General features: G+C 36.2%; 1 protein-coding gene across 2 annotated transcripts in view; it reads left to right on the top strand.

Moving 5' to 3' along the window:
• Hgsnat (heparan-alpha-glucosaminide N-acetyltransferase) overlaps positions 1-26,365 on the top strand; it is a 58,771-nt gene extending 32,406 nt beyond the window's left edge. For both annotated transcript variants that reach the window (XM_047549576.1, XM_047549575.1), the window contains exons 3-18: positions 4,364-4,500; positions 4,709-4,830; positions 7,115-7,184; positions 10,100-10,169; positions 10,885-10,994; positions 13,183-13,259; positions 14,651-14,681; positions 16,488-16,648; positions 17,906-18,021; positions 18,527-18,648; positions 19,024-19,150; positions 20,538-20,624; positions 22,929-23,006; positions 24,785-24,855; positions 24,962-25,074; positions 25,840-26,365. In XM_047549576.1, the coding sequence (XP_047405532.1) occupies positions 4,364-4,500; positions 4,709-4,830; positions 7,115-7,184; positions 10,100-10,169; positions 10,885-10,994; positions 13,183-13,259; positions 14,651-14,681; positions 16,488-16,648; positions 17,906-18,021; positions 18,527-18,648; positions 19,024-19,150; positions 20,538-20,624; positions 22,929-23,006; positions 24,785-24,855; positions 24,962-25,074; positions 25,840-26,021 (1,674 nt within the window). In that variant the 3' untranslated portion in view covers positions 26,022-26,365. The remainder of the gene's footprint in view (positions 1-4,363; positions 4,501-4,708; positions 4,831-7,114; positions 7,185-10,099; positions 10,170-10,884; positions 10,995-13,182; positions 13,260-14,650; positions 14,682-16,487; positions 16,649-17,905; positions 18,022-18,526; positions 18,649-19,023; positions 19,151-20,537; positions 20,625-22,928; positions 23,007-24,784; positions 24,856-24,961; positions 25,075-25,839) is intronic.
• Positions 26,366-26,617: the final 252 nt, after the last annotated feature.

Here is a 26,617-nt window from a genome sequence, read left to right as displayed (position 1 = left end):
ACTGTCTCCAAATAAAAAAATAAAAAGGGTTGAGAATATTTCCCAGTGGCTGAGCATCCCTGGGTTCAATACCTGGAACAACAACCACAGAAAGTAGTCTCATTGGTACAAAACATTGAGTCTGGTGACGGATTAAAGTATCAAAAACCCCAAAAACAAAAAAGAAGAATTGGGATGTATCGTTTAGTATTCTTAAAAGCAATTTTCATTTTCTTTAGTCAGTTACATCTTAATTCAGTCCATTATAATAGTTATTCATTGCTAACTATACAATAACAAACTTTCTCTAAATCTTGTTCTCTATTCAAAAGAACTTGCTAACATTATAACTGTTTTTAGATGTCTTAAAGCTGTCTGTCACTGGGCACGGTGGCACATGCTTATAATCCCGGTGACTCAGGAGACTGAGGCAGGAGGATCTCGAGTTCGAGGCCTGTCTCTGCAGCTTAGTGAGGCCCTAAACAATTTCGTGAGCCCCTGTCTCAAAATAGAAAATAAGAAAAGGGTTGGGGATGTGTCTCAGTGGTTAAGCACCCTGGTTTCAGTCCCCTGTACCAAAAAAAAAAAAAAAAAAAAAAAAAAAAGCTGTTTATCAAATTATAAAAACGGATCTACATATTTTTTCTGTTTATGGATCTATAAAAGTCTTTCTACTTTAAGGAAAGAGAGATAAAGAAAAGAGAATAGGAAATTCTCAACTAGGTAACTGGTCTCTAAGGCATGCCTTCACCTTTAAATATCTTAAAGATATCAGTCTACCATTCTCAGATTTTTATTTTCATAAGGTTGCTGTATCTTTAAAATATTACTAAAGAAGGAAAAATATACAATATAGAAAACAAATAAAAAAACAATAAAAGCAGAGGAGAGAATTCAGGGTAATTGAAACTAGAATAATTATAACAAATGCAAATGTACTAACTTCTATAAAAATAAGACTCTCAGGTTCTGGGATGTAGCTCAGTAGTAGAGCACTTGCCTATAATGCACAAGGCATTGGGTTCAATCCCCAGCACTGAAAAAAAAAAAAAAAAAAAACTCAGGTTGTATTTGAAAATAGTGTGAATGATTTAAAATCACTTTTGGAAAGAGGACAGTTAAACATACATAATATGTTAAACAAACATAAATAAATATTGATAAGTAAGGTTTTAAAAACCAAAACATGATATTGTACTTAAAAAGACTACATTGAAAAAGGAAAGGAAATTATGAGGCAGATGTTGAAATAAAAGGGGCCAGTTAAAGCTTTAGCATTTGCAAAAGTGATGAAAAAATATTACTAAAATATGGATAGCCTACAAAAAAAGTCTCCCAATTTAGGTGAAAGCAAATAGAAAATAATGGTAGAAACTGCAAAACAAAGTTGTAGAGACAAATGACAATATACATTTGTCAGACTGTGATAGAGCAAGCTGATTGGGATTTAATCAGCTGAACTGAACCAGTGTGGCAAAATGAAGTGGTTAAGAGCATGGATTCCACATTCAAACCTCTGTCACTTTATTATTATTATTATTATTATTATTTACTGTGGTTTGAACCCAGGGATGCTTTGCCACTAAGCTGCATCCCCAGCTTTATTTTATTTTGAGACAGGGCCTCATCTGACTAAATTGCTTAGGACCTTGCTGAATTGCTGTGGCTAGCCTCAGACATGTGATCCTCCTACCTCAGCCTCCTAAGTCACTGGATTATAGGTGTATACCACCAGCCTGGTCTCTGTCACTTTATATCTGTGTGAATTTGAGTATGATACTTACCTTTTCTGTGCCTCAGTTTCTTTACTTGTGAACCTGGGGGGGGGAATGGAACTTGCTTATTAGCGCCTTACGAACATTTCATGACTTAGTGTATAAAAATTGAAGCAGAATAAGGCTTTTCCATCTAAGTGTCTTTATTGGTAATAAATGACACTTACCAGGAATTAAGTAGAAAAAAGTAGATAGCTTCGACAATTCATTATTTATTTCACAGTAACATTGATCATGTGTGAGGTCAAATGAGACTAAATAGATAGCAAAAGGAGGGATTATATATCCCACATTCCTCTGCACAACAGAAAACTAGTGAAATAAGGGATATAATATAAGTATTTCACTGAAAAATCTTTAGGCCAGACCAAAGCACATCTTTTTTTTATTTGCGGTACTGGGGATTGAACCCAGGGCCTTGTGCTTACAAGGCAAGCACCCTACCCAACAGAGCTATATCCCCAGCCCACCAAAGCATGTCTTACAAAACATTATTAAAAAAAAATTTTTTTTTTTTTGGTCCTGGGGATTGAACTCAGGGTTGCTTTACTACTGAGCTACATCTCCAGCCCTTTTTATTTTTATTTTGAGACAGAACCTAAGTTGTAAGGACCTTGCTAAGTTGCTGAGGCTGGCCTCAGACTTGGAATCCTCCTACCTCGACCTTCCAAATCCCTGGAATTACAGGTGTGGGCTACCACACCTGACTTATTTAAATATTAATAGTAATAAAGATGATGGTAACAGATGTTATAGCTACTATTGACTGAAGGCTTATTTTGTTTTGTATATTTCTCATTTAATCCTCACAATAGTTGAGTAGAGAGGATTTTGCAAATGGTAATACTGAGATTAAGAGACATTCAGTAACTTTTTGTGGCCAGTGTGAATATTTTCCTCCTTCCTCTAGCTTGAAAGGCTATAATCAAAAAGAAAAAGGGAAGTACAAAACTGTTGAGTATGGAATCTCAAAGTTTTAGAAAGCAAACAGGGTAATCATCCAACACAAAAAAAGGAAACAATAAAAGTAATAAGTATTTAAATTAGAAATGAGAAGGATTGAGAAAAAAGAGTCAAGACATGTTAAAAACTTAAAAGTCAATTCAAAAATTTAAAGGAAAAAGGAAATTAAGAATATGAGAAATTACAATAAATATATCAGCTGAAATTTTAAAAATTGTGGTCTAAGAAACATTTTTCCCCCCCAACAAACATAAGATGTTAAATTTGAGATTCAAAAACTGATTTTCAATTTTCTCACCCAGGTATGGTGGTACATGCCTGTAAACCCAGCTTCTCAGGAGACTGAGGCAGGAGGATTGTGCAACTTAGTAAGCCCCTGTCTCAAAAAAAAAATAAAAAAAAGAAAGGGTTGGGGATGTAGCTCAGTGGTATAGTACCATGGGGTTCAATCCCCTGTCCTGTAGGGGAAAAAAAGAATATAAAGTATTATGACTAAAATTATGGGGAAGTTAATTCAAATGACTATATTTCATGTATCAAACAGTCCAAGGGGATTCAATTTGGAAAACATACTGAACAAACTAAAAAAATAAAAAAACAAAAAAGCAGAATGTTTTTAAATTAATGAAGCAATAGAAGAAATAAACTAGATTAGAATGACTATATAAACTTTAAAAACTTTAGTTGGCAACAATAAAATACAACAAATGAAAATGAAAGTAGTAAAATGAGAAAATTCTTGACATAGTTAAAAATTTAATATCACAGTATATGGGGACATTTCCCAGACTAAGTTCAAGAGACCCTGAGGTCTGATGGCTCATACCATGCACACAAAATAGCAAAAGCATTGAATTATTTAACCTACAGATAATTTAAAATTTAATCTTAATGCTTTGATATAGATATATAGGAAATAAACAAATATAAAAAATTATTTTAAAAATCCTAGCAAGACTAATGATAAATTGATATATTTTTATAATTTTTCTTATTTGCATACTATTTGTTCACTTGTAACATGATTCGTTAAAATGATCACTTTTTATCCAGTAATCTTTCTTTTAGAAATTTACCTTGGGGAAAGAATTTAAAGGAATGAGAATCTCTCGTGTAGATCATTTAAAACAGCATATTTATAAAACAAAAGCCATCAAAAGTTAAAATAGAAAAGCTTCGAAACCAGCCTAAGTACCCACAATTTTAATAATTGTTGAAATATGGTGCATCCATTCAGTGTTGTAAATATGTAAGTTAGGTAGAATTGTGGAAGTTTTACTTGACAAATAATATTAAGTAAAACAATAGGATGCAAGATTTAATGTAGGCTACATTTGCTAATTTGTGAGAAGATTGTTTAATTCATAGCAACATTGTTTTAATATAAAATAATAGGTAAATTTTATATGTTATTAAAATATAGAAGTTTTTTTTTTTTTTATAAAATGAGGGAAAATTCATGATAGGGTTTTCATTTGTATAGTCATGTCCTCCAACAACACAGGCACTTTAAAATTCCTATTAGGGCTGGGGGTATCATTCAGTGGTAGGGAGCTTTTCTCAAATGCTAGACCCTGGGTTTGGGTTTGATCTGTAGCACTGCAGAAAACTCCTCACAGCTTACCTGTTGTGCATTTATCTTACAGTGCTTGTTTCAGTTTCTGGTAAATGTTTCCCAGAGTGGAAAACCCGGGAAACCCAGCGTTGCAGCAGTCTCTGTGGGCACCCAGCACAGATCTATTCTGCAAATTAACGATACTCTGGAAGAGAAAGAAGTTTGTAGGTTTGTTTCTGCTTTGATGTGATCTAACTGAAGTCTGAATTTTCTCTCTACCTTTTTCTTATATGGTTTTGTTTTTATTCTCTTTAATATATTTTATCTCTCCTGGTCTGTACCCGGGAAGGGATATCATTTTCCCTTGATGAATTAGGAAAATCCAACTCTATTGCCTAATCTAGCCATTTGTCATATTTTTATCTCATCTTTGTAGACTGGAATACAAATTTGGAGAATTTGGAAACTATTCTGTCTTGGTAAAGCACACTTACAACGGAGTCAATGAATTTGCATGTGACCTACTCGTTAATAAGAATCCAGTTGACAGTGACCTTCGTATGTATATGCTCTTCATTGATTTTTTTAAATTTGCATTTTCAGAGGTTTTAGTTTTTGAATACTGTTTGTAAAGTGAAGTAGCCCATGGAATGTAAATGAAAACCTGGATTATAGATACCTATATCATGTAGTTTTGGTATAATTATAGTTATTTTTTTGTTTAGTGCTAGAAATAGAACCCTGAGGACTTATGTATGCTAGCAAGCACTGTACCACCAAACTAGACCCCCCAGCCCAATTGCAATATTTTTATTGTGTCATTGATGTACACTAAGAAAATTGTGATATATTAAAAATTGTATGATATATCAACATAATCTCATAATCATTATTAAGCTTAATTATGAAGCATAAATAAATCAAAAAGTTAATTCAATAGAAAGAAATATGAACTAGGATAATTGGCTTTCCTTGTTTTAGGATTTAGGGTGTGGTGATTCCTGTGTGTGTCATACTGACTACCAGCCCAGAGCTTCCCTTACATTAGAAGGAATCCCAGAGATTCCTTTACATTAAGAAGGGATCATTCATTCTACAATAATTCCATTGAAGAAAATCTGTCATCCTGAGTTCCCCATTAGATAATATTGTGTGCACTGCCTTTCCAGAGACAGTAATTAATCCCTGTGGTACTAATATATACTGTTCACAGAGAACTATTAGAGACCAAAACTACTGTAAAAGAATGTGGAAGACAATATGAAAGGGCCAATGTGGGACAATTTAAGCATTAAAAAGAATAATAAGTGTTATTGATGAAAAATGATACATAAAAACTATAGGGTCATTATGCAATTAAAGTGAAGCCCCCTCCCCAGATACAAACAAAAACAAAAGTAATACTTTGGTTGCCTTGGGAGGTAACTAGGGTGCTTGGTTGACTAGGGTGATTTAAAAGTATCAGTTGAAAGGAAAGATTTAAACATGATTCTGTTTTAACTATAATTGAAAAGGATAACCAAATAGTACTAGTTGATGAATGTGGATTCTTTAGAGAGTTCCAGCTAATGTGGCAGAAATGCCAGGATATTTTGCAAGCCCTAATGAAAGATTGATTCAGGCAAAAATCCTCAGACATTCAAATGGGGAACTTTGGACTGGAGGGGTCAGGCTTTCACCAGCTTAACATGGCCATCAATCCCATGGTCAATTGCAGAAGGTGCTTCTTCAGTACTAGAAAATTATTGTTAAATTTTGTATCATTGTGGTTATATTAAGAAAACGGTTCGTTTTAAAGAAACTTTCAATTTTGAAATAGTTTTAGGCTTGCAGACATGTTGCAAACAAAACAAAACAACTCCCAAACAGCCCTTCACCTAGCTTCCTTTCTACCCTTAAGCTGTATACTCATAGTATGATTATTCCATATATAATTATTGAAACCAGGCACTTAACATTCTTACAATACTGATCTATAGGATTATTTAAATTTTTCAAATTGTTCCTTTTAATATCCGTTTTCTGGTCCAGGTTCCAATCTAGGATCCCACGCTGCATTTAGTTGTCAGATCTTCTTTCATCTCATTCAATCTAGGACAGTTTCTCAGCCTTTTCTTTTCTTTCATGACCTTGACAGTTTTGAAGAGTACTGGCTAGTATTTTATAGACTGTCCCTGGATTTGGATTTACTTGATGTTTTCTCATGACTAGGTAAAGGTTTTGCATTTTTTGGTAAAATACTACCAGAGCAATGTTGTGTACTTTTAGCTATGTTATGTCAGGAGGTACATGAGGTTGATATGTCTTGTACAGGTTCATATGCATTAGACATACATACTGAATACACACCAAATACTGTAGATATGTGACATGATATCTGGGATTTGTTTTAAAATACATTACCCCTCCCCCCCCAAAAAAGGGAGGAGAGTTAGTAATAGATGAAGAGAGTGATATCTTTTTCTTTTTCTTTTTCTTTCTGTCTTTTTGCAGTGCTGGGAATGGAACCCAGGTCTCACTCATGCTAGGCAAGTGCTCTGCCACTGAGCTAACCCCAAGTCCTGAGAGTGACATTATCTTGACAATCCTAGAATTTGAGTGATGGATATATGTGGGTTTATTATACAATCCCCTGTAATTTTGTTATGTTTGATATTTTTTCACAATAAAAATTAGTACTCCCCTCATGTAGAGTATTCTCAATTGTTTATAGGAAATTTAATATGAGAATGTAGGCTTTTCCTACATTGTTTTCATTTTTCACTGATAGGTTAAACGTAATGATGTGACAACTTTGATGCTTATGATGACATTTTTGGTGATAATGTTTTTCTTTGTATAGCTGTGAGTATTGCATTCCTTGTTGGCCTAGCACTCATCATTGCAATATGCTTCCTAAGGTTCTTGCTGAGGTAAGTTGTTGGGGAGGAAATGACTGTGGAGTTTGATCCCTCAAATGACTATTATTTTATCCTAACAGAGTTGTTAAAAACATACAAAGAGTAACGTTATTTATTTGATTAAATGATCATGTGTGTTCTATGTCTATTCCAGTCCTAGGCATTAAAGAATCAGTATAAACTAAGACATGGTCTCTGACTGTAGGGAAATTTTAACCAAACTTCTCATGAATTTTTGCTTTCTATACTCCCACATGGCCAAAAAGAAAGAAAACACTCGAGAAATATTTTTTTCCTAAAGAATCTCCCATCCTGTGTTTTAGTGAGTAGAAGCTGCTTGTGATAATTTTTGCCTCTGAACCCTGAGGGCACCCCTCTGTCCAACTTTCCGGCCCTCTGCCTGCCCAGGAGTCTGGGGGCAAAGATGGAGGATGAGGGGCTGTACTTCAGGATCCCACAGACTCCCTTTGGGTAGAGTTAGCTGACTTGAAGGGATTTGTTCTTCTCTGCCTAGTTAATACCAAGTCTGGTGAGTGAATTAGTAGACTAGAAAAGAAAAAAAAATTTGAACATAGAATTGATCCAGACCTGGTTTGATCAACTTTTGAAGCAAAGTTTAGTGTTTTAAAAGGAATAAGATTGACTGGATTTTAATGGGTTCATCCTTTTAGGATATCAGGAAGGACCACAGACTTTATTGGTGAACTGTATCTAAAATGGAAAAATGAAAACCTAACCTTTGCTGGGTATGGGGGCTTATGGCTGTAATCCCATCACTTCAGGAGGCTGAGGCAGGAGTATCACAAGTTCAAGGGCAGCCTCGGCAATTTAGTGAGATCTGAGCAACTTAGTGAGACCCTGTGTCAAAATAAAAACTTAAAAGAACTGGGGATGTGGCTCAGTGGTAAAGCACCCTTGGGTTCCATCCCCTACCCCCCGACAACAAAAATGTTGATTAGCTTGGGGAAATCTTTAAACTTTAGAGGAGTTTATGCACTGTTTTCCTTCTAGCTTGTGCGTCTTAGAAATAGTTTAATCCCATGTATGCAAAAATTGCTTATAAGGGTAAAAGAACTACTTGCTGCATAGAAGTAGTTATTTAACCTAATGGCTTTTTAGGGACAGAATAGAATTCTTGCAGAGGAGTTCTGTTTTTTTGGATTAAGGTATCCTCTTAACAATCTTTTGATAAGATGTAGATACTCTTCCAGGGTCTTGTTAATGTGCTTTCACTTAAGGACTTTTCTTGTGAAAGGATCTATTTCATTTTTTTTTAAAAGTAATTGATAGCTGAACTAACCACTTGCAAAGAGAGTTCCATCTTGTCCCACTGTGGGACTGAAACTTCTATTTGCATGTGGTTGTGTCTCTCCCGCCTGCGAGCAGACTGTTACTGTCCACAAAACCATAGTCCCTTACTCCTTGCTCCCTTGCTTTCCAACATACCCATGGAAATCTGGAGAAGTTCGTATTAGTGTGAACCAGGACAGAAGCCACAAAGGTAGAAAGATTAAAGAATCTCTCTTCTTTTATTTTGGTATTAGGGATTGAACTCAGGGGCACTTAACCATTGAGCCTTCTTTCACCTGGAGAACAACATGTATAAGAGAATTAAATGAGTTTTTGTTTGCTTTATTTTTAAATACCTCCGCTTCTCCTTTTTGCCTTTCCTTAAATATATATATTTTATTATTTTCATGTGATAGTGACATTATTAATGCTGAATAACCTAGAAATGGGAGTTGTGTTGTAGGAGTAAAGGAGAAATTACAAATGTATGTATTAGCTGTATGGATTATGATTGGATACTGGTTTGAACAATTGAACTGTCAAAAAGAATCTGCAGGATCAAAACTGAACTGGCTATGTGATAATATTAAGAAATTACTGCTTAACATTTTAACATGTGATAATGGTTATCATGATTATGTTTAGAAGTAAAAAACTGTCCTTATCTTTTAGAGATGCATATTAAATTATTTATGGATAAATGGTATGATGTGTGGGATTTTTCTAAAAATTAATGAGGAATGAGGGTGGTGGGTAGGAGTATAGATGAAATAAGATTGGCCATGTGTGGACATATATGTTGGAGTTGAATGATGGATATTCAGTATGCTAGTTTCTCTACTTCTGTTTGAAACTTTTCGTAACAAAACAAAAAATTCTGTGCATTAGATAATTCAGATGTGGCAAAATTAATGTAATACATATAAGTGGTTTTGCTTTTGCCAGGCTAAAGTACACACTTTGAAAAGTTTTTCCCCAGGCAAAAGTATTATATAAAGAACAATCAGCTAATATATTTTTATTTTATTAATCATGTAATCAACTTAATGTCATCTTGATGTTTCTTTGAATTAAATCAACCATGTGGGGACAAAGGACCCCATATGTTATTTGAATCATTATAAAGTTGCTTTCATTCTTTCTTAGTGCACATACATGCATTTTTACTTAGTTACAATCAAATATAGATGTTGGGTTTTTGCTTTTTGTATATAATAACTTATGTTCATTCTTTGTTCAGAGCCTATATTCTTGTTATTTTCATCACTGGGTCATCAAAGCACACAGTTACTGTGTCCTGTGTTGAGTCATTCTTATGTTGAGTAAATTTGGTTGTTGCTAATTTTTTGCATTTTTAATTTTAATAGTATCATTAATGCTTTCACAACTCTTCATTAAAGGCTTCATCACTGTTACTGTTTTATTGATGAGGAAGTTATTCTGTAAAGGTCAAACATTTATATGTACAGTTGCTATAAAATTTGATTTCTATTTTTATGTTGTTAAAAAGCTTTTTCAATATTTAGTTCTTTAGTACAGATATGAACCTTAAATTAATTTATTTTAATATGGTATATAATAATTTTGAGAATTCTACCAACAAGAATGAATTAACTAAGGCTTTTATTTATTTACAGCTTGGACGACTTTAGTAATTGGATTTCTAAGGCAATAAATTCTCGAGAAACTGATCGTCTCATCAATTCTGTGAGTTATTGGGATGCATCATGTGTTGTCTGATTTTCTAAATTTGGAGTTCATAATTTCTTATTTAGTAAATAGTATTGTTCAGTTCAATCAACTTTATTTATATTGTGGAAAAACCAGGTTGAGGGTCCCCAATTTTTACCCCCTTGGTGCTAGGGACTGAACCCAGGTCTTCCATATACTAGCAAGCATTCAACCACTGAGCTACATCCCAGCCTCACCCATATAAAGAGCTGCCTAGTCCTCAGCTCCTGCAAAGTCTCCACCCCCACTGTCTTTCTTCAGTGGGGACATTTTCCAGTTTGTAGGCAGCACTGTTCAAATCACCCAGTTAAATAAAGAGTGTCAAGACCAAAACCAAAGATATGGGACATTGATATTAAATCTATAATTACCCATGGCCCACTCTAATGACTAAATATTATATCAGATTTGTGCTAATAAATTATGAGCATGTTTGCTTCTATCCTTGTACCACAGATGCATTTATGGACCAGATCTTTGTGTTATTATCAACATGGCAATTGGCAAGTTCAACAAAATGCACCAAAAGCAAATAAAGTGGAAGACCAAATCAAAACTAAACAAAAGCAAACTGTTGTGCAGAAAACTATCTTTAGTTTTCCACTCTAATTTCTTTCCTAAAATATTGAATAATTAAATCTACTCCTTACTTTATTATTGATTGTCATCTCTTTTTCTATTTTCTCTAAAGGAGTTGGGGTCCCCAAGCAGGGCAGATCCTCTCAGTGGTGACACTCAACCAGAAATGTGGCACCAGGTGGCCTCGCCACACCGCCTCCGTTGTGTGGACACATTCAGGGGGTATGTGGGGCTCCCTTGTGACGTGGTGGGCACAGGTCTTTGTTGGATTATATAACTACACATAAACACGCTTTTAACTTGAGGTATTTTACATATGCATTACTTTCTAGGCTGAAGAGGATTTTTTGGATGTAAAAATAAAGTCTGCAGCTTTTCCTTACTTAAAAATTGTCATGATAAGGGATTGAGATATAGCTCAATGGTGGAATGTGTGCTTAGCATACATAAGGACCTGAGTTTGATCTCCAGCACTGCAAATTTAAAAAAGAAAGAAAATTGTTATGATATCCATTATAATATGTTGATAGGAGAGGTAGCACAAGGCCAGAACCAATTTCCACTACTATGTACAGTCTACTGAGCTAAGGTCATTTGTGTTTGAGCAAGTGGCTATACTTGGGGCTACAAACTATGCCAACATGTCCAGTCAGTAGTCTGACAACTTAAAAACATGCCAGTCCAGAAATGAAACACCAGCTGTTTCACTGGAAGGGTAAGTGGTCATCCTTCACTGTCGGTGGAACTTCTTGAAAAATCAGACCCTTTTGATAGCAAGTCCATAGTTATACCCTTCCGTTTTGCTTCATGTACATCTAAACATAGCCTGAAAATAATTTTAGACAGTCCTTTTAGTGTCCCTGTGTTCTTTTTATTTTGTTTTGTTTGGTGCTGGAAATTAAACACAGGGTTTCACACATGATAAGCACATGGTCTGCCATTGAGCTGCACTGCCCACCCCAGGCCTGCATTTTGACTGTGACTTGTCACATGAGATCAGGTGTGGAATTTTCCATTCATGGTATCATTTCAGCACTAAAAATGTTTTGGTTTCTGGAGCATTTTGGATTAGGGATACTTAAGTGGTAATAACAATAATGTAACAATAATGATAATAATAAATTTGTAACAATTTTCAAGTCTATGTGTTAGTCATTTTTCATCACTGTGACCAAAATGCCTGACAGGAACAACTTAGAAGAGAAAAAGTTAATTGTGTGGTCATGTTTTCAGAGGTTCAGTTCATGCATGGTTAACTGACTCCATTGCTCAGGGCCCAGGTGAGGCGTAACATCATGGTAGAAGGGTGTGGTGAAGAAAAGCAGCTCAGCTCATGACAGCAGAGGAGAGGGACAAAATATATTCCCCAGGGCACACCCCCACTGACCTATTTCATTCATTCATGCTCTACCTGCCTTCAGTTACCACCCAATAACTCATCAAATGGATCAGCCTACTGATTAGATTATGGCTCCCATGATCTGATCAAACCTTCCTGCATTGCCACATGGACTTTTTAGGGATATCTCGTATTCAAACCATAACAGCCAATCACTGCTCTAACTTGTCTTCATTTATTTAGTTTCTTAACATTCCTGCAAGGTATACACTTTTAATATGCCTGTTTCACAGATGAAAGAATTAAGTCAAGGAGTTAAGTAATTTTCCCATGGTCACTCAGGTATTGAAGCCAGAATTTGATTCCGGTTATTTGGGTTACAGAGGCTCCACAAATTATTCCCTTACTATACCAAAGTCTATTTTCTGCAGTGTGCACAGTTAGCACCAAATGCCAGCATATTCAGAATCTATTTTAATGTATTCTTCTTTCTTTCCCATCATCATTGCCACTTTTGAAGTTAAGATATTTACAGGTGGACAGAAGCTAGCATTTATTAAGTGCCCCAAATGTGCCAAGCACATAGTCACATGTGGTAGGGTATTGCACCGAGTTAATTGAATCTTAGCCTAAAGTCTCATGACTAATAAGAGAAAAAGACTCAGGATTTGAATCCTTAGCTCTCTGATTCCAGTGACTCTGTATCTTCTATAACAGTTCTTTAACCTGAGACATCAAGTTATTAGCACACAATTGAGTTACTGGAAATGTTTTCCTGTGTTCCCAAGTTATATAACTTAGTAGTAAAGTGTAAATTTTTCTTAAAACATCATGTTGTAAATGTTTGCAACAGAACATTATTGTATGATCCCACTTGCTGTGAGAATTGTTGTGGGAAATAGTGTCTTGCCTTTAAATTTCTTCTGGTGATACAAACTGCTCTGTAGAATCACATTATTGTATAACTACACCTTGTGAGTATAAATGAATATCTTGGAATTCAACCATTCTTTGTTAAATTGCAAACCCTGAAAGTGGTTTTTCTTTTTGTTGTTGTTGTTGACTTTATAGGATAGCTCTCATCCTCATGGTTTTTGTTAATTATGGAGGAGGAAAATATTGGTACTTCAAACATGCAAGTTGGAATGGTAAGATATTTCCTCAAGGTAACTTTGCTTGCAGTTCCATTCAGAGAATTGAATTGGCATCAGAAGAATCACTCAGCATTCCCTCCAGAGGCTCCAGAGATGAGGCCCTCCCAGCCTCTTCTAAGTCATTGAGCTCTTTCTCCAGAGAATGACCTTTAGATTTTTCTATGGGCCCTTTAGTTTAGTTCTTCTTGTGTGCTGTGGATCTCAGTGTGTGCATCTGAAATGCTTCACCAGAGTAACATGAAAACTAAAGATTTCTGTTGACGCTGTGGAACTCAGCAGAAGGTGTGAAGAATTTGGTTTTAAATGATCATTGTCATAGATACAACAGCTACCATATTTTTGGGGATTCGGTCTTTTAAGATTTATGGTCTTTTTTGGTGCTATCAAACTGGGATTGATCTGAGTGGTGCTCAATTGTAGCTGTAAATCTGGCTCAGTAGTTGTTTTAAGAATAGATTTTATAGGAACCAAGAGAATCATGTAGAATACTTACCTGTTATGAACCACTTTTTTTTTGTACTAATGATTGAACCCAGAGATGCTTAACCACTGAACCACATCCCCAACCCCTTTATTTTTTATTTTGAGACAGTCTCACTAAGTTACCTAGGTCCTTACTAAGTTGCTGAGGCTGGCTTAGAACTTGTGATCCTCCTGCCTCAGCCTCCCGAGTTGCTGGGATTATAGATGTGCACCATTGCGCCTGACTGAACCATTGATTTTTGTGAAATTCCTGTAGTTTTTGTCCTGGATAGCTCATATCTGTAGATGGCTGGAGAAAGATATAGAAATGGGGCTCATTGAGATCATCTTTGACCATTGGCACCCAGGTTCCATGTATTGATTACTGGGAGGGAATTTATGATGTCATTGCAGGTCCACGGGTGAAGCAGTACGTATCAGATCTAGAGTCCAGATGCTTGTAGGACCTAAATTGTATTAAAATATTTATCTAAAACAAAAGAATTATGTCTCCCATTTGTGCCTAAGTATTAATTCCTTTTTGCACAGCTGAATAGTTACAAATATGTTGTACATTAGACATTCTGCTACAAAAAAAAAAAAAAATAGGACACAGAGTATTTCAGGGGGGAAAAAGGAATAAATTTTGAATGGCACTGTATAAAGTTAGCAAACTTATCCACATATTTGTAGTTTTTTTGTCCCATGTCTAGATATGGTCAGGAAATGTCCCAAGCCCAGAGAATGGTTGCAGAGTCTCAAGAGAGTTTGTGTGTGTGTGTGTGTGTGTGTGTGTGTGTGTGTGTGTGTATCATCTATGTGAGGTGTACTATTTGTGTCAATTATAATTATGTTTATTTTGAATTTGGGAAGTATTTATATTCAAGAGTCCGCTAACCATTTGTGCTTCTGTTATTCTGCAGGACTGACAGTGGCTGACCTCGTATTCCCGTGGTGAGTTGGTATGCTAACCATCAACTCTTCCAGGGGTCATCTATAGTTCTTTTCTTTCAAATGATGCTGGAGGTCTTTCTGAGACCACCTTTGAGTTGTGCATCACAAACCTTTGTTGGCTGTTACAGAGTCCTTCCAAAAGTTGCATTAAGAGTAGTTCTTATACTTGGTTTCATGTTTGTGCATGTGTGTAGGAAAGATGAGTGATTTTTGTTTTTCTTTTGTGGCTCTGGGGATTGAACTCAGGGCCTTGGGCATACTAAGTACATGCTCTACCATTGAGCTCCAGCCCTGTCCCAAAAGATGAATGATTTTTTTTTAGGGAACATTATGTTGAACAGATAGAATACTAGATCCTAAATCCCATATCATAAATTTTGAATATATAGTTAAGTTCTACTAGTCCAAAAATGTGTATGAAATCATGTTTTCTGAAAGGAATATAGCATATCTGTGAATAATGATAAATATGTAGCAAGCTGTGACAATAATAAATTGAAATTTATTATAATAGTGGTATCCATACTCTGTTCATCCACAGCTACTTATTCTTGTTCAGGGATACTTTGTATATGTTGTGCAGTTTGTGTCTTTGCTGCAGTGCTTTGAGCAACTTTGCTCTATCATTAGGAGATAGGACTAGAAAATTGTTTTATATCATTGGTTCCATTTTTCATCAATGATGAAGACTTGATTTTTTTTTTTTTTGAGATGCATAGAGGTAGGGCAATTTTACATAGGTGAAGACCTGGTGGTTCTCTAAGTATATTACCCATGGGATTCCCTATAGAGAAAGTCCATGTTTGTAGAGGCTTTATCTGATTAGATTGATCCTAGAAAGGGAGCTAAGACACCTCTGAGAATACAGCAAGAGCAAGTTCTCACCTCCATAATCCTTCACCAAATAACTAGGAAACTTAATATTAAAATTTCTTTCAAAGAGAGTATTTTATGTGATAAAGGAAAGGGGAATCTCGCTGATAAGTGGATAATGACACATAATGGGGGGTGGGAGGGGTTAGTGTTAGGGTTAGAGATAGGGTTAGGGAGGGGGGCAAGAATGGAGGAAGGAAGGACTGTATAGAGGGAAAAGAGGGGTGGGAGGGGTGGGGGGAAGGGAAAAAATAACAGAATGAATCAAACAACATTACCCTATGTAAATTTATGATTACACAAATGGTATGCCTTTACTCCATGTACAAACAGAGAAACAACATGTATCCCATTTGTTTACAATAAAAAAATTTTTAAAAAAAAGGAAAGGGGAAATATATGTGACTGACTAAATGGAGAGAAAAAAAGTTAAACTTTCATCTTTTGGGGGGAGCAGGAGTGGATTTAGAAATGATTGACATGTTTGGCGTATTTCTCAAGGTCTGTGAGGGCGTGCTATTAAAAAAACCTAGCTATTTGGATTGTGGCATCTTCCTCATGGTTCTCTCTGACAACTGTTTGGGAGAATTGTCCTTGGAAATTTCATTTTATACTAAAGAAGTTTCCTCCTAAAACAGAACTTGAAGATATATTGTCAAAACCTCACAGCCCACCAGGGCTATGTTTTGATTCTCCTCTCTGTTATTGATCCAATTTTATTTCCACAATTGACTAATTTAAACTGAACATATTGCTTCTATCATGTAGCATATTATAAAATATTAATGATATTTAGATAAAAAATTAGAAATGACCACCTATTTTTTTCCCCATTTTTTAATTGGTACACTATAGTTGTACATAATAATGGTGTTTGTTGTTACATATTCATACAAAAATGACCACCTATTAATAGTGTGTTTTGTTTTTTAGGTTTGTATTTATTATGGGATCTTCAATTTTTCTATCAATGACTTCTACACTACAGCGGGGATGTTCAAAATTCAGATTGCTGGGGAAAATTGCATGGAGGAGTTTACTGTTAATCTGTATAGGAATTTTCATTGTGAACCCCAATTATTGTCTTGGTCCGTGTAAGTGTTTGTTCTCCATTGTTGGTATATATTCACTTGAAAGCAGTAAAATTATGTTATTATATAATTTTTTTTTGTGTGTGTGGTGCTGGGAATGGAACCCAGGGCCTTGCTGATGCTGAACAAGTGCTCTTCCTCTGAACTACATGTCCTGCCCTATATATTGTAATTTGAAAGAAATGTAATTCCTCCATCTTAGGGACCTGCCAAAAGAACAACTTTAGAAACGTATACACAGTGCTTGTGTAACTTTGGGCATCGTCATCATCATTATGAGCTTAGAATTTTAGACCTGGCAGGAACCTCTGCAACTACTCAAACTCTTCTGTTGTATGAAAGGAACATCCAATGCCAAGAGACATTGATGAGTTTTCTCTGGATCATGTCTGTGTAACGAGGGACAGGGCAGAGACCAGACCAGGTCACGTTGCTCTCCAGCCCTGCTCTGCCATTTTGGATTCATCAACTTTCAGTATTGGGTAGTAGTTTAGAATTTACCTTCATCTTCCCTTGTATGCCAGCTGAGTGTCTGGGAAGAATGACCTCTCTGTCATTATTTTGGTGGTGTGCAGTGAGACAGGACAGCTGGGGAAAGGATGTCGACTCTGTGTTTTGTGCCAGTATCAGAATTAGGAAAGGCAGTAGTCACTGTTCTCAAGGGGCTTACTCCATTATTAGCAAAAGAGGACACAAATGTCTGAATAGTAGCCAATCAGGCCCCCAGGCAATGAGTAATTTTATTGAAAGACTGTAGGCACTAAGAGGAGGTAGAGATAATTTCTGGTTGGTGTCACCTAAGAGCAGATTTAATGCATCTCCAAAGAGTGAGCCATTGCTCCCAGGAGGATTCACCACAGGGTTTGTTATAAGGTTGTACTCTGTAAGTCATGGAGTCTGTAGGGTAGGGAGTCTTGTGTTGGGTCTGCAGATTCCTGGTGGATTTGAAGGCCAAAGGTAGTCTTCGCTTTACCCTGCCCCTGAATAAGACACTTTAGTTCTCGGGCTCTCAACTGGCCAGCTTCCTGTTTTGAGTATGAGCCGTGTCCCTGACATCCTTCTAATGAGTGTATTGGTCTGTTCTTGGAACTTGGATTTGAGCCTCGTCTTCTGACCATGTGTATTTCTGCCTCCAAGACCTTAAAAAGACTTATTTAGATGTAATATAGGCATGCCTTCCCCTTCATAAAAAAGTAATATTGTCTTGGGATGAAATAATAAATGGTGGCTAAAGACTTACCTAACTTATATCTTCTATAGTGTCCTGGGATAAGGTGCGAATTCCTGGTGTCCTGCAGCGGTTGGGAGTAACTTACTTTGTGGTTGCTGTGTTGGAACTCCTCTTTGCTAAACCCATGCCTCAAAATGGTGCTTTGGTGAGAAATTGTGGTTTTGGTTTTTGTTTTGTTTTGTTTTTTAAAGAACAAGTGAAAGAGTTCACTTTGTAGTTTTTAGTATTTTTTTAGTTCTGATTATAATATAGTGTTTGTGCTAATCAAATGTATTCTTTCACTCCTTCATTAAGCTATTTTTATTCAATCTCACTCCTCCTCCTCCTCCTTCTTCCTCTTCTTTTGCTTCTCCTTCTTTCTTCTTTCTTCTTCTATGCTTGGGATTGAACCCAGGGCCTTGTGCATGCTAAGCAAGTGTACTACCACTGAACCACATCCCCAGCCCCTGATTTCTTTTTAACTATTATTTTACTGTTATATTTCAGAGAGGGGAGCATCTAGACAACATCATATGTATTACATAAGAATTTGAATTACTGCTATAGAGGTCAAAAGAATAATTACTTGGAATTTCCCAAATACACATGCTGTATTTTAGTCCTTTTCTGTTTGTGGTTAGTTTATATGTGTTTTTTATTTCTGCCCCCAGGAGAGAAGCTGCTCTTTTCTTGGAGACATTACTACCAGCTGGCCCCAGTGGCTCCTCATTCTAATGCTGGAAAGCATTTGGCTGGGCTTGACCTTCTTATTACCAGTTCCTGGGTGCCCTACGTAAGTGAACCCTTGCCCTACATAAGTAATCCCTTTTCATATGTCACTTTCTGCCAAGTAAGAGGTTCTGGGCTTACAGCTTTCAAATTTCTCAAGTTGGAGGAATTCTATTTCACTCTTCTCCTTTGGGGCATACTTTGCGTCGGGAGAGGAGTTTGCTGTTGTCTTTGGTCAGTTTGAGTAGAAATTGTGTTTATTGCCTTATTCATGCAGGGAACCCTCAAGTCAAAAGAGCATTAAAGAGAGTGCCTGGAGCAAGCGGGATGTTTTTTGGTTTATACATGTTGAGGATTTTGAATTGGGCTGTATATAGTCACTATATACCACTATTCCTTCTGAAGTCTTATAATTTAAGTGTGTTTTTCACTTTCCTAGTGGATATCTTGGCCCTGGTGGTATTGGAGATTTGGGGAAATATCCAAATTGTACTGGAGGAGCTGCTGGATACATTGATCGCCTGCTTCTGGGAGACGGTCATCTTTACCAGCACCCATCTTCCATGGTGTGTGAGACTGGCAAGTCTTTGGACCTGGAAACTCCAGGTCTCTTAAGTGAGGGAAAATAGAAAGAACTCACCAACTTTAGACGATGTAAAATGTTACACTATGTAAAATGTGATTATTAAAAATTCGTCTACCTTAATAACTTCAGCATTCATTTTGTGTCAGAAGGTAACATTATTTATAATTATAAAATGACAATGCATGGTATCAAATGAGTAGCATTTTAGTGCTTTTCTGTATATCTCAGGTCAGATTTACAGGCAGTGGACTCTTGAGACAGAGCTTTACGTGCAGAAAGTGTAGCAGGAGGTCCTTGCTGGATCAATCCCTATTGAAGAATAAAGAAGGAAGCAGGACATGGCTAAGGGAGAAGCTGAACGGCACTGTAGTTCTGACAAAAACCCCAGCTAATCTCATTTGGAGCCAAGGGGCAGATCAGAGCTATTCTGTGTGTGCTGAGAAATTAGACCCTTTATATTCCTTGACAGATCTGAACTGCTTCCAACAAAGGGGTGATTCCTGGATAGGCAGCCTTCTTCCTTTCCCTCCCCCAACCCTCTGGTGCTGGGGATTGAACCCAGGGCCTCATGCATGTTAGGCAAGTGCTCTACCCGTGAGCCATGCACCTAGCCTGGCAGCTATCTTAGTCACAGACAATCCGGAAGAGGAACTTGACAGCGAATTTTTGGCAATTAACATTTCTAGCAACTGGGGTAATGAATGCTTCAGTCCTGAAAGGGTTGGAGGGATCTTTATGGTGTGCTACAGCTTTTACAACCCTGCGTATTTCCAAATTTCTACAATTTCAGCATTTCCTTTATAATAAAAATACAAGTATATTTTATATTTGTTTTATTTTATTTTGGGGGTGCTGGAGATGAACACCATGCCTCATGCTTGCTAAGCATGCACTCTACCACTGAGCTACAACCCCCACCCAAATGTATTTTTAAGTGTTATTTGCCTTAGAAGAAGATAGGAAGTTGTTGATGCTATAATAGGGTTCATTAAAAAAAGAATAATTGCATGTTACAAAGATTAATATATTACATTTGAAACTAGTCAGGCTTGTGTTCTGAGCCAGATGGAGTTGAAGTGGCTGCTGCTGAACCATGGCTTATCCCTGGGACCATGCATTCCCTGTATATACCATAACTTTTATGGCCCAGAGTATTTTTCTAGAATCTCCATAAGTTGGCAATGGATTTCTGTTGCAAAAGCAAAAAAAAAAAAAAAAAAAAAAATCCATGGGAGGAAAAAGGCAAAGAAACCGAGAAACATTGAAAACACTGGAATTCTTTCAAGTTTGCATTTAATCTGAGAGTTGCTTACATTCATTTTTGTGGTCAGTGAGTGAGTGCTGCTTTCTTGTTCTGCTTTGTTAAGGTCCTTTATCACACCAAGGTGGCCTATGACCCAGAAGGAATCTTAGGGACCATCAACTCCATTGTGATGGCATTTTTAGGAGTTCAGGTATTTGTTCATTTCATTAAGATTTGTTTTTATAACAGTTTATGATTATTGATTCATCACTAATTTGAAACAATTTCATTACAAGCAAAGTAATTAGAAGCATATCTCCTATGCCACTTGTTTAATAAATTCTATTTGGGTTTGTCAGATTGTGAAAAAGTAGAAGTTATTAAAATTGAGCACATTCAAATAATTAGGTGTAATTATAATTTTCTAAAAATATTCTTATTATTTATGTGGCTTATCTTAGCCCCACAATTTCTGGATAAAATATTTCCCTGTGGAGTGTGCAGAATGTTTGGATTTTGATAACATTGGGAGGTCACTGTGGCACTTATCACATTTCTTTTTTGTATCTTTGTCTTGTGTTTGTGCTTCTGTGACAAAACCTGAGATTGGGTAATTTATACAGAACAAAAATATCTTTTTCACAGTTCTGAAGGCTTGGATATCTAAGATTAACCTGCTGGCACTGTCAGGTTCTTTGTCTGATGAGGGTCCAGTCTCTGCTTCTGAGATTTCACCTCAAACAGTATATTCTCCAGAGGGGACAAGTACAGTGTTCTGTGTGGTGGAAAGTAGAAGGGCAAAGACAAGGAACCTTCTATCTTGAGGCTTTTTATAAGAACATAAAATCTCTCATACATAATCACCTGAGAGGCTCTTCATTCTTTCCATCTTAGTGATTAGGTATACATATATGCTTTTGGTACTGAGGATTGAACCCAGGGCCTCACCCTGCTAGGCAAGCACTCTACCACTGAGCTATATTCCCAATTCCTTTAAATATTTTATTTTGAGACAGCATCTTGCTAAGTTGCCCAAGCTGGCCTTGAACTTGTGATCTTCCTATGTTAGCCTCCTGAGTGTGTAAACCACACCTAACCAGAGTATGCATATATATTATTATATATTATAATTGACAAGGTCAGTACAGGTAATTTTTCATCTGTCTCACATGAAATTTTGTTAAAATTCTGAGTAATCTCTATTTGTCTTCCCAAAGTTCTCCTTAGTGGTATTTGAAACTATTATTTGCAGGGAATGAACTGAGAGTCGTAAAACTTATAAATCGGTGCTAATATAACTCCTTGCAATGATGGGACTATTTATCTGTGCTATCCATTAGGGCAACCTCTAGCCAGGATAGTTCTTGAGTACTTGAAATGTGGCTAGTATGACTAAGGAACTGAATTTTTAATTTTGCTTCTTTTTAATGAATTTAATTTAAAATGTAAATAGTCATATGTGACTGGTGGCTCCAGTATTGGATAGCGAAGATCCAAAGCATATGTGTTTTGGTGATTAAATAATTTTATAGCTATAAATCCTCCTTTATCTTTATAGCAATTTATATTATGATTTGACATATATTCCTTGAACTTCTCTGTGTGCTCTCTAGGTAAATCTGTGCTGGTTGGAGCAGTCAGTCTAATGTAGAGGTTAAGAGTGCAGACCTGGAGCTGCACTGCCTGGCTTTGAATCCAGCTCTGCCCCTTGATAGCTGGGTGATCTTTCTAGATTTCAATACCATCTAGTTCATAGAGACATTGTGAAGATTAAATAGTTTGTATATAGTGCTTTGAACTGGCACACAGAAAGCATCCATAAATTTTAGCTATTATAAATGATTATTAACACTTTCTCATCCTCTGATGTTTCCAAAAATTATTTCCTAATTTCAGAGGAATTTCATGCAAAGTCCTATTTTAGTGTTTTTAAAGTTTTCCTGCCTGCAGTTCCATCCTGTCTCTATCCCTCTTTCATAATGCTGCCAGATGGGATGATCTAGCAGGCTAGTCTAAGCTGGTCCCTGTCAATTGAGGGTAAACTTTCCTTGACTGCCTATCACCTTTGGAAGAAAGACCCTGCTTGATGTGAGACCTACAAAGCCTACCTGCTTACCTTTTTTCAGTGCCCTACCCTCTAGCCTTCCGTAGCCCTTCCAAGATGCTGTTGTGCTTTTCCACTCTTTTTGACATGCTCCTGTGCATGCTGTTCCATTATGCTCAGAATGTCCTTCCTGCTTGACCATCTCATGCTTGTCGCCTCAACTCAAGAGTACCATGTCTTAGATGTCTCCCTCCTTCCCTGAGTAAGCACCTCATCTTTTGGGTCTCTTGTTTCTCTCAGTCTCCACAAGTTGAGGGCAGGGGTAAGGCTTCATTCCTCCTTGAGATCCCATGGTCTGAAAGTGTGCCTAGCAAATTGATCTGTTTGTTGAGTGATTAAAACAGTGGATGAATATGAAATGAGAATATGTATCTTAAGTGATTCTTTTGGTCATATTGTTCTCTTCTCTAGGCAGGAAAAATACTGTTGTACTACAAAGATCAGACTAAAGACATCCTCATTCGATTCATTGCCTGGTGTTGTATTTTAGTAAGTAACTGACATTCCTTATTAAGATTGCTTTTCTTGGGCTGGGGTTGTAGCTCAGTGGTAAAGCGCATGCCTAACACTTGTGAGGCACTGGGTTTGATTCTCAGCACCACATAAAAAATTTAAAAAAATAAATAAAATAAAGGCATGTGTTCATCTACAACTAAAAAACATATTCAAAAAAAGATTGCTTTTCTTCACACACATATATATTTAAAAAGAAATAAAATGTTTAGCAACACTGACATACCAGCTGCTACCACATCATGACAAGAAACATGCTTCATTTGAATAATAGAGAGGAACAAATTTTATATATATATTTTAATTTTTGGTGCTATGGATCAAACCCAGAGCCTCCTGTGTTGTAAGCATGTACTCTACCACTGAATCCCACCCCCACTTTCAAGGACGAACGAATCTTTATATCTAAACTTTCAGATTTATCTTCTTAGAAGAAGAATGTTTTTAAATAAGACAGTGTTTTCTGTTAAACACTGGAATGAGAAATGCCTGAAGAAAAGTATGAGGTATGGGTTCTACATGTATATCAGAAAGACTAGGTAAATAACAACAGTTTTGTAAACACCAACTTCCAGGTTTATATGTAGAAAAATAATTGAAAGTTTCATTTTTCCCCTAATCTTGCAATCATGTTTCCTCTTAGGATTCACTGTAATTTATCACTAAGCTTCTCTTCATCAACTCAGAGGAATACTGCAAAAATATTTTTAAAGAATATGTTGTACAGTATGGAGATTACTAAAACAAAACTAGGGATGAACCACCAGATGACCCAGCTATCTCATTCATGGGTAACTTCCCAAAAGATCTAAAATCAACATAATATAGCAATATGGTCACTTTAATGTTTATAGCCGCACAATTCATGATAGCTAAATTATGAATGTGACCTAGGTGCCCGTCAATAGATGAATGAAGTAAGAAATTGTGATATATATACACAGTGGAGTTCTACTCAGCCATAAAAAATAATAAAATTATGACACTTGCTGGTAAATGGATGGAAATGGAGAATGTCATACTAAGTGAAATAAGTCAAGCTCGGAAACTCAAAGGTCGAATGTTTTCTCTCATATGAGGAAGCTGGAGTACAATAAAGGAAAGAGGAAGAGAAGGATAGGATAACATAAAGATAAAGAGAGGATCAATAAGGTAGAAGAAGGAGCTTGAGAGGCAGAGTGGAGGGATGGGTAAGGGGAGGCGATGCAGAACAAATTCTTAAAAAAAATCATGTTATGTGCATATATAAATATACCACAGGAATTTCACCTTTAGACACAAGTAAAAAGAAATAATCAAATATAAAAAGACAAGTGAAATGAAGTCTACTAGAGGAGGGAGGATGGGGGAAAATGGGAGGGAAAAGGGGGGATCATGAACTGAAATCGAACTTTGTTCATGTATGGGTTTGTCAGGATGAACCCAGTTACTATGTATAACTATAAAACACTAATAAAAAAAGAATATGTTGTGGTTATATATCTTAAAATATGTTCCCAGTCAAAAGAGTAAAATATAAGGCAATTCAATAACTAATTTCTGGTTTCAAAACACAATCAAGATTTTTAAAAAAAAGTTTTTTAGTTGTAGATGGACACAATGTCTTTATTTTTTAATTTATTTTTATGTGGTGCTGAGGATCAAACCCAGTGTCTCACACTTGCAAGGCAAGTACTCTACCACTGAGCTACAACCCCAGCCCCTTGTTGAGATTTTAATAGAAAACTTTAACACACTCCCTTTCCTCTTTATAGGGGCTTATTTCTGTTGCTTTGACCAAAGTTTCTGAAAATGAAGGCTTTATTCCAATAAACAAAAATCTTTGGTAAGTATAGAAAAAGTGTAATTTTAATGTTTGATAATTTCTCATGTTAAAATTGGATGTGTTTCTCATGAGCACTAAAGCACCTTGCCCATTCAACTCCTTAAAGGTCAATTTCGTATGTCACCACCCTGAGCTCTTTTGCCTTCTTCATCCTGCTGGTCCTATACCCAGTTATCGATGTGAGGGGACTGTGGACAGGAGCCCCCTTCTTTTATCCAGGTAAGTCACCTCTAAATGCAAACAGAGTTGCTAATAGTGACCAAATACTGGCCCAGAGACTTACTGAGCTCCATAGGGGCAAGGGACTCGAGCCACCATGTTTCCGGGAAACGAGCCGAGGGAGACTGCTGGCCTGTTCTGAAGAGGTCCTCCCCATTTTTATCCATTTAGGTCTGAAGTCATTGTATCACAGTTAATAAGCTCTACTTCCAGACAATGCCTAATTGTGGAGTATCAGAAAAAAAACTAGGGCATTTTCCTTAGTTTTCAATACTTAGAAATGGAATTTTCTTAACACAAATGTACTACCTTTAAGATTGTGCTTTATAAGAAATATCAAGAAGTAAATGGAATAGTTTAGAACATTCTAAGATTATTTCAATGACTCATTTTAGTTTTTTGATTCTAGTAATATTTACATTCTTTGTACCTCAAGTTTTCTGTCTAAAAAAATTAATGTTGTCATTTTCCTTTCATATTTAATATTCAAGAATTCATTGTTGGCTAAAGGCCTGGGTTCAGTTCCCCATATACAAGAGAGAGAGAGAGAGAGAGAGAAAAGAATTCAACATTATAAAATGAATATTTTCTAATAAATTAAAAATTCAATTCACACTTAATATCTCACATATGTATCACTTATTCTTAGCAATAGTCAATAATACAAGTACATGCTTTTTGTTTTTCACTGAACTCATTTCAGAGATTAAATAGATGATCCAATGTGATTCAGGAAGAAACTTGTGTTCTGTGTCTCTCCTTAAGGAATGAATTCTATTCTGGTGTATGTCGGCCATGAGGTGTTTGAGAACTACTTCCCCTTTCAGTGGAAGCTGGAGGACAACCAGTCACACAAAGAACATCTAACTCAGAACATAGTCGCCACTGCTCTCTGGGTGCTCATTGCCTACATTCTCTATAAAAAGAAGATTTTTTGGAAAATCTGATAGTTCCCACTTAAGTGTATTGTTGGAAGACTCTATTGGGCCTAGGGGAAGCATTGAAAGAATCTATATGAAGAGGAATCATCACTTATAAAATCAATGTGATGTATTTCTAGATTTTGGGGGTAAGGTACTGATGTACTTAAACTGGTTTACTCTGACATGGCTCATCAGAACTCTGTATATTTGTGACATATATTTGCAATGTTACAGTCTTTCTTTTCTCTATCTTCTACATAAATGAATGTATTTGGAACTTCATTCTAAGGAAATCTCACTTAACTTTCCAAAAGGGATTTACCATGGGCATTTTGCTTCTGTGATGCATAAAACAGTCTAAAGTTTGAGGACTGGAGATGTGGTTTAGTGGTACTTGTCTAGCATTTGTGAGGTGAGGTCCTGGGTTTGATCCCCATCACTACAAAACAAAAAACAGAAATAATAATCTAAGATTTGATTCCTACTGAAAACCGCTTCTGCATGTGTACATGCATGCCAACAGTAACAAGAGCAACAACAACAAAAATCATGATTTCTGTCATGACATATTATAAACTTTATTGAATGAATGTGTTATAAAATTGTCTTATTTTTTTGAT

This window comes from Sciurus carolinensis, chromosome 4 (assembly GCF_902686445.1).
Source record: "Sciurus carolinensis chromosome 4, mSciCar1.2, whole genome shotgun sequence".
In the NCBI taxonomy this organism is placed as follows: Eukaryota; Metazoa; Chordata; class Mammalia; order Rodentia; family Sciuridae; genus Sciurus; species Sciurus carolinensis.
Note: the sequence above shows the minus strand (reverse complement) of the source record. Positions and strands in the feature narration are given on the sequence as shown.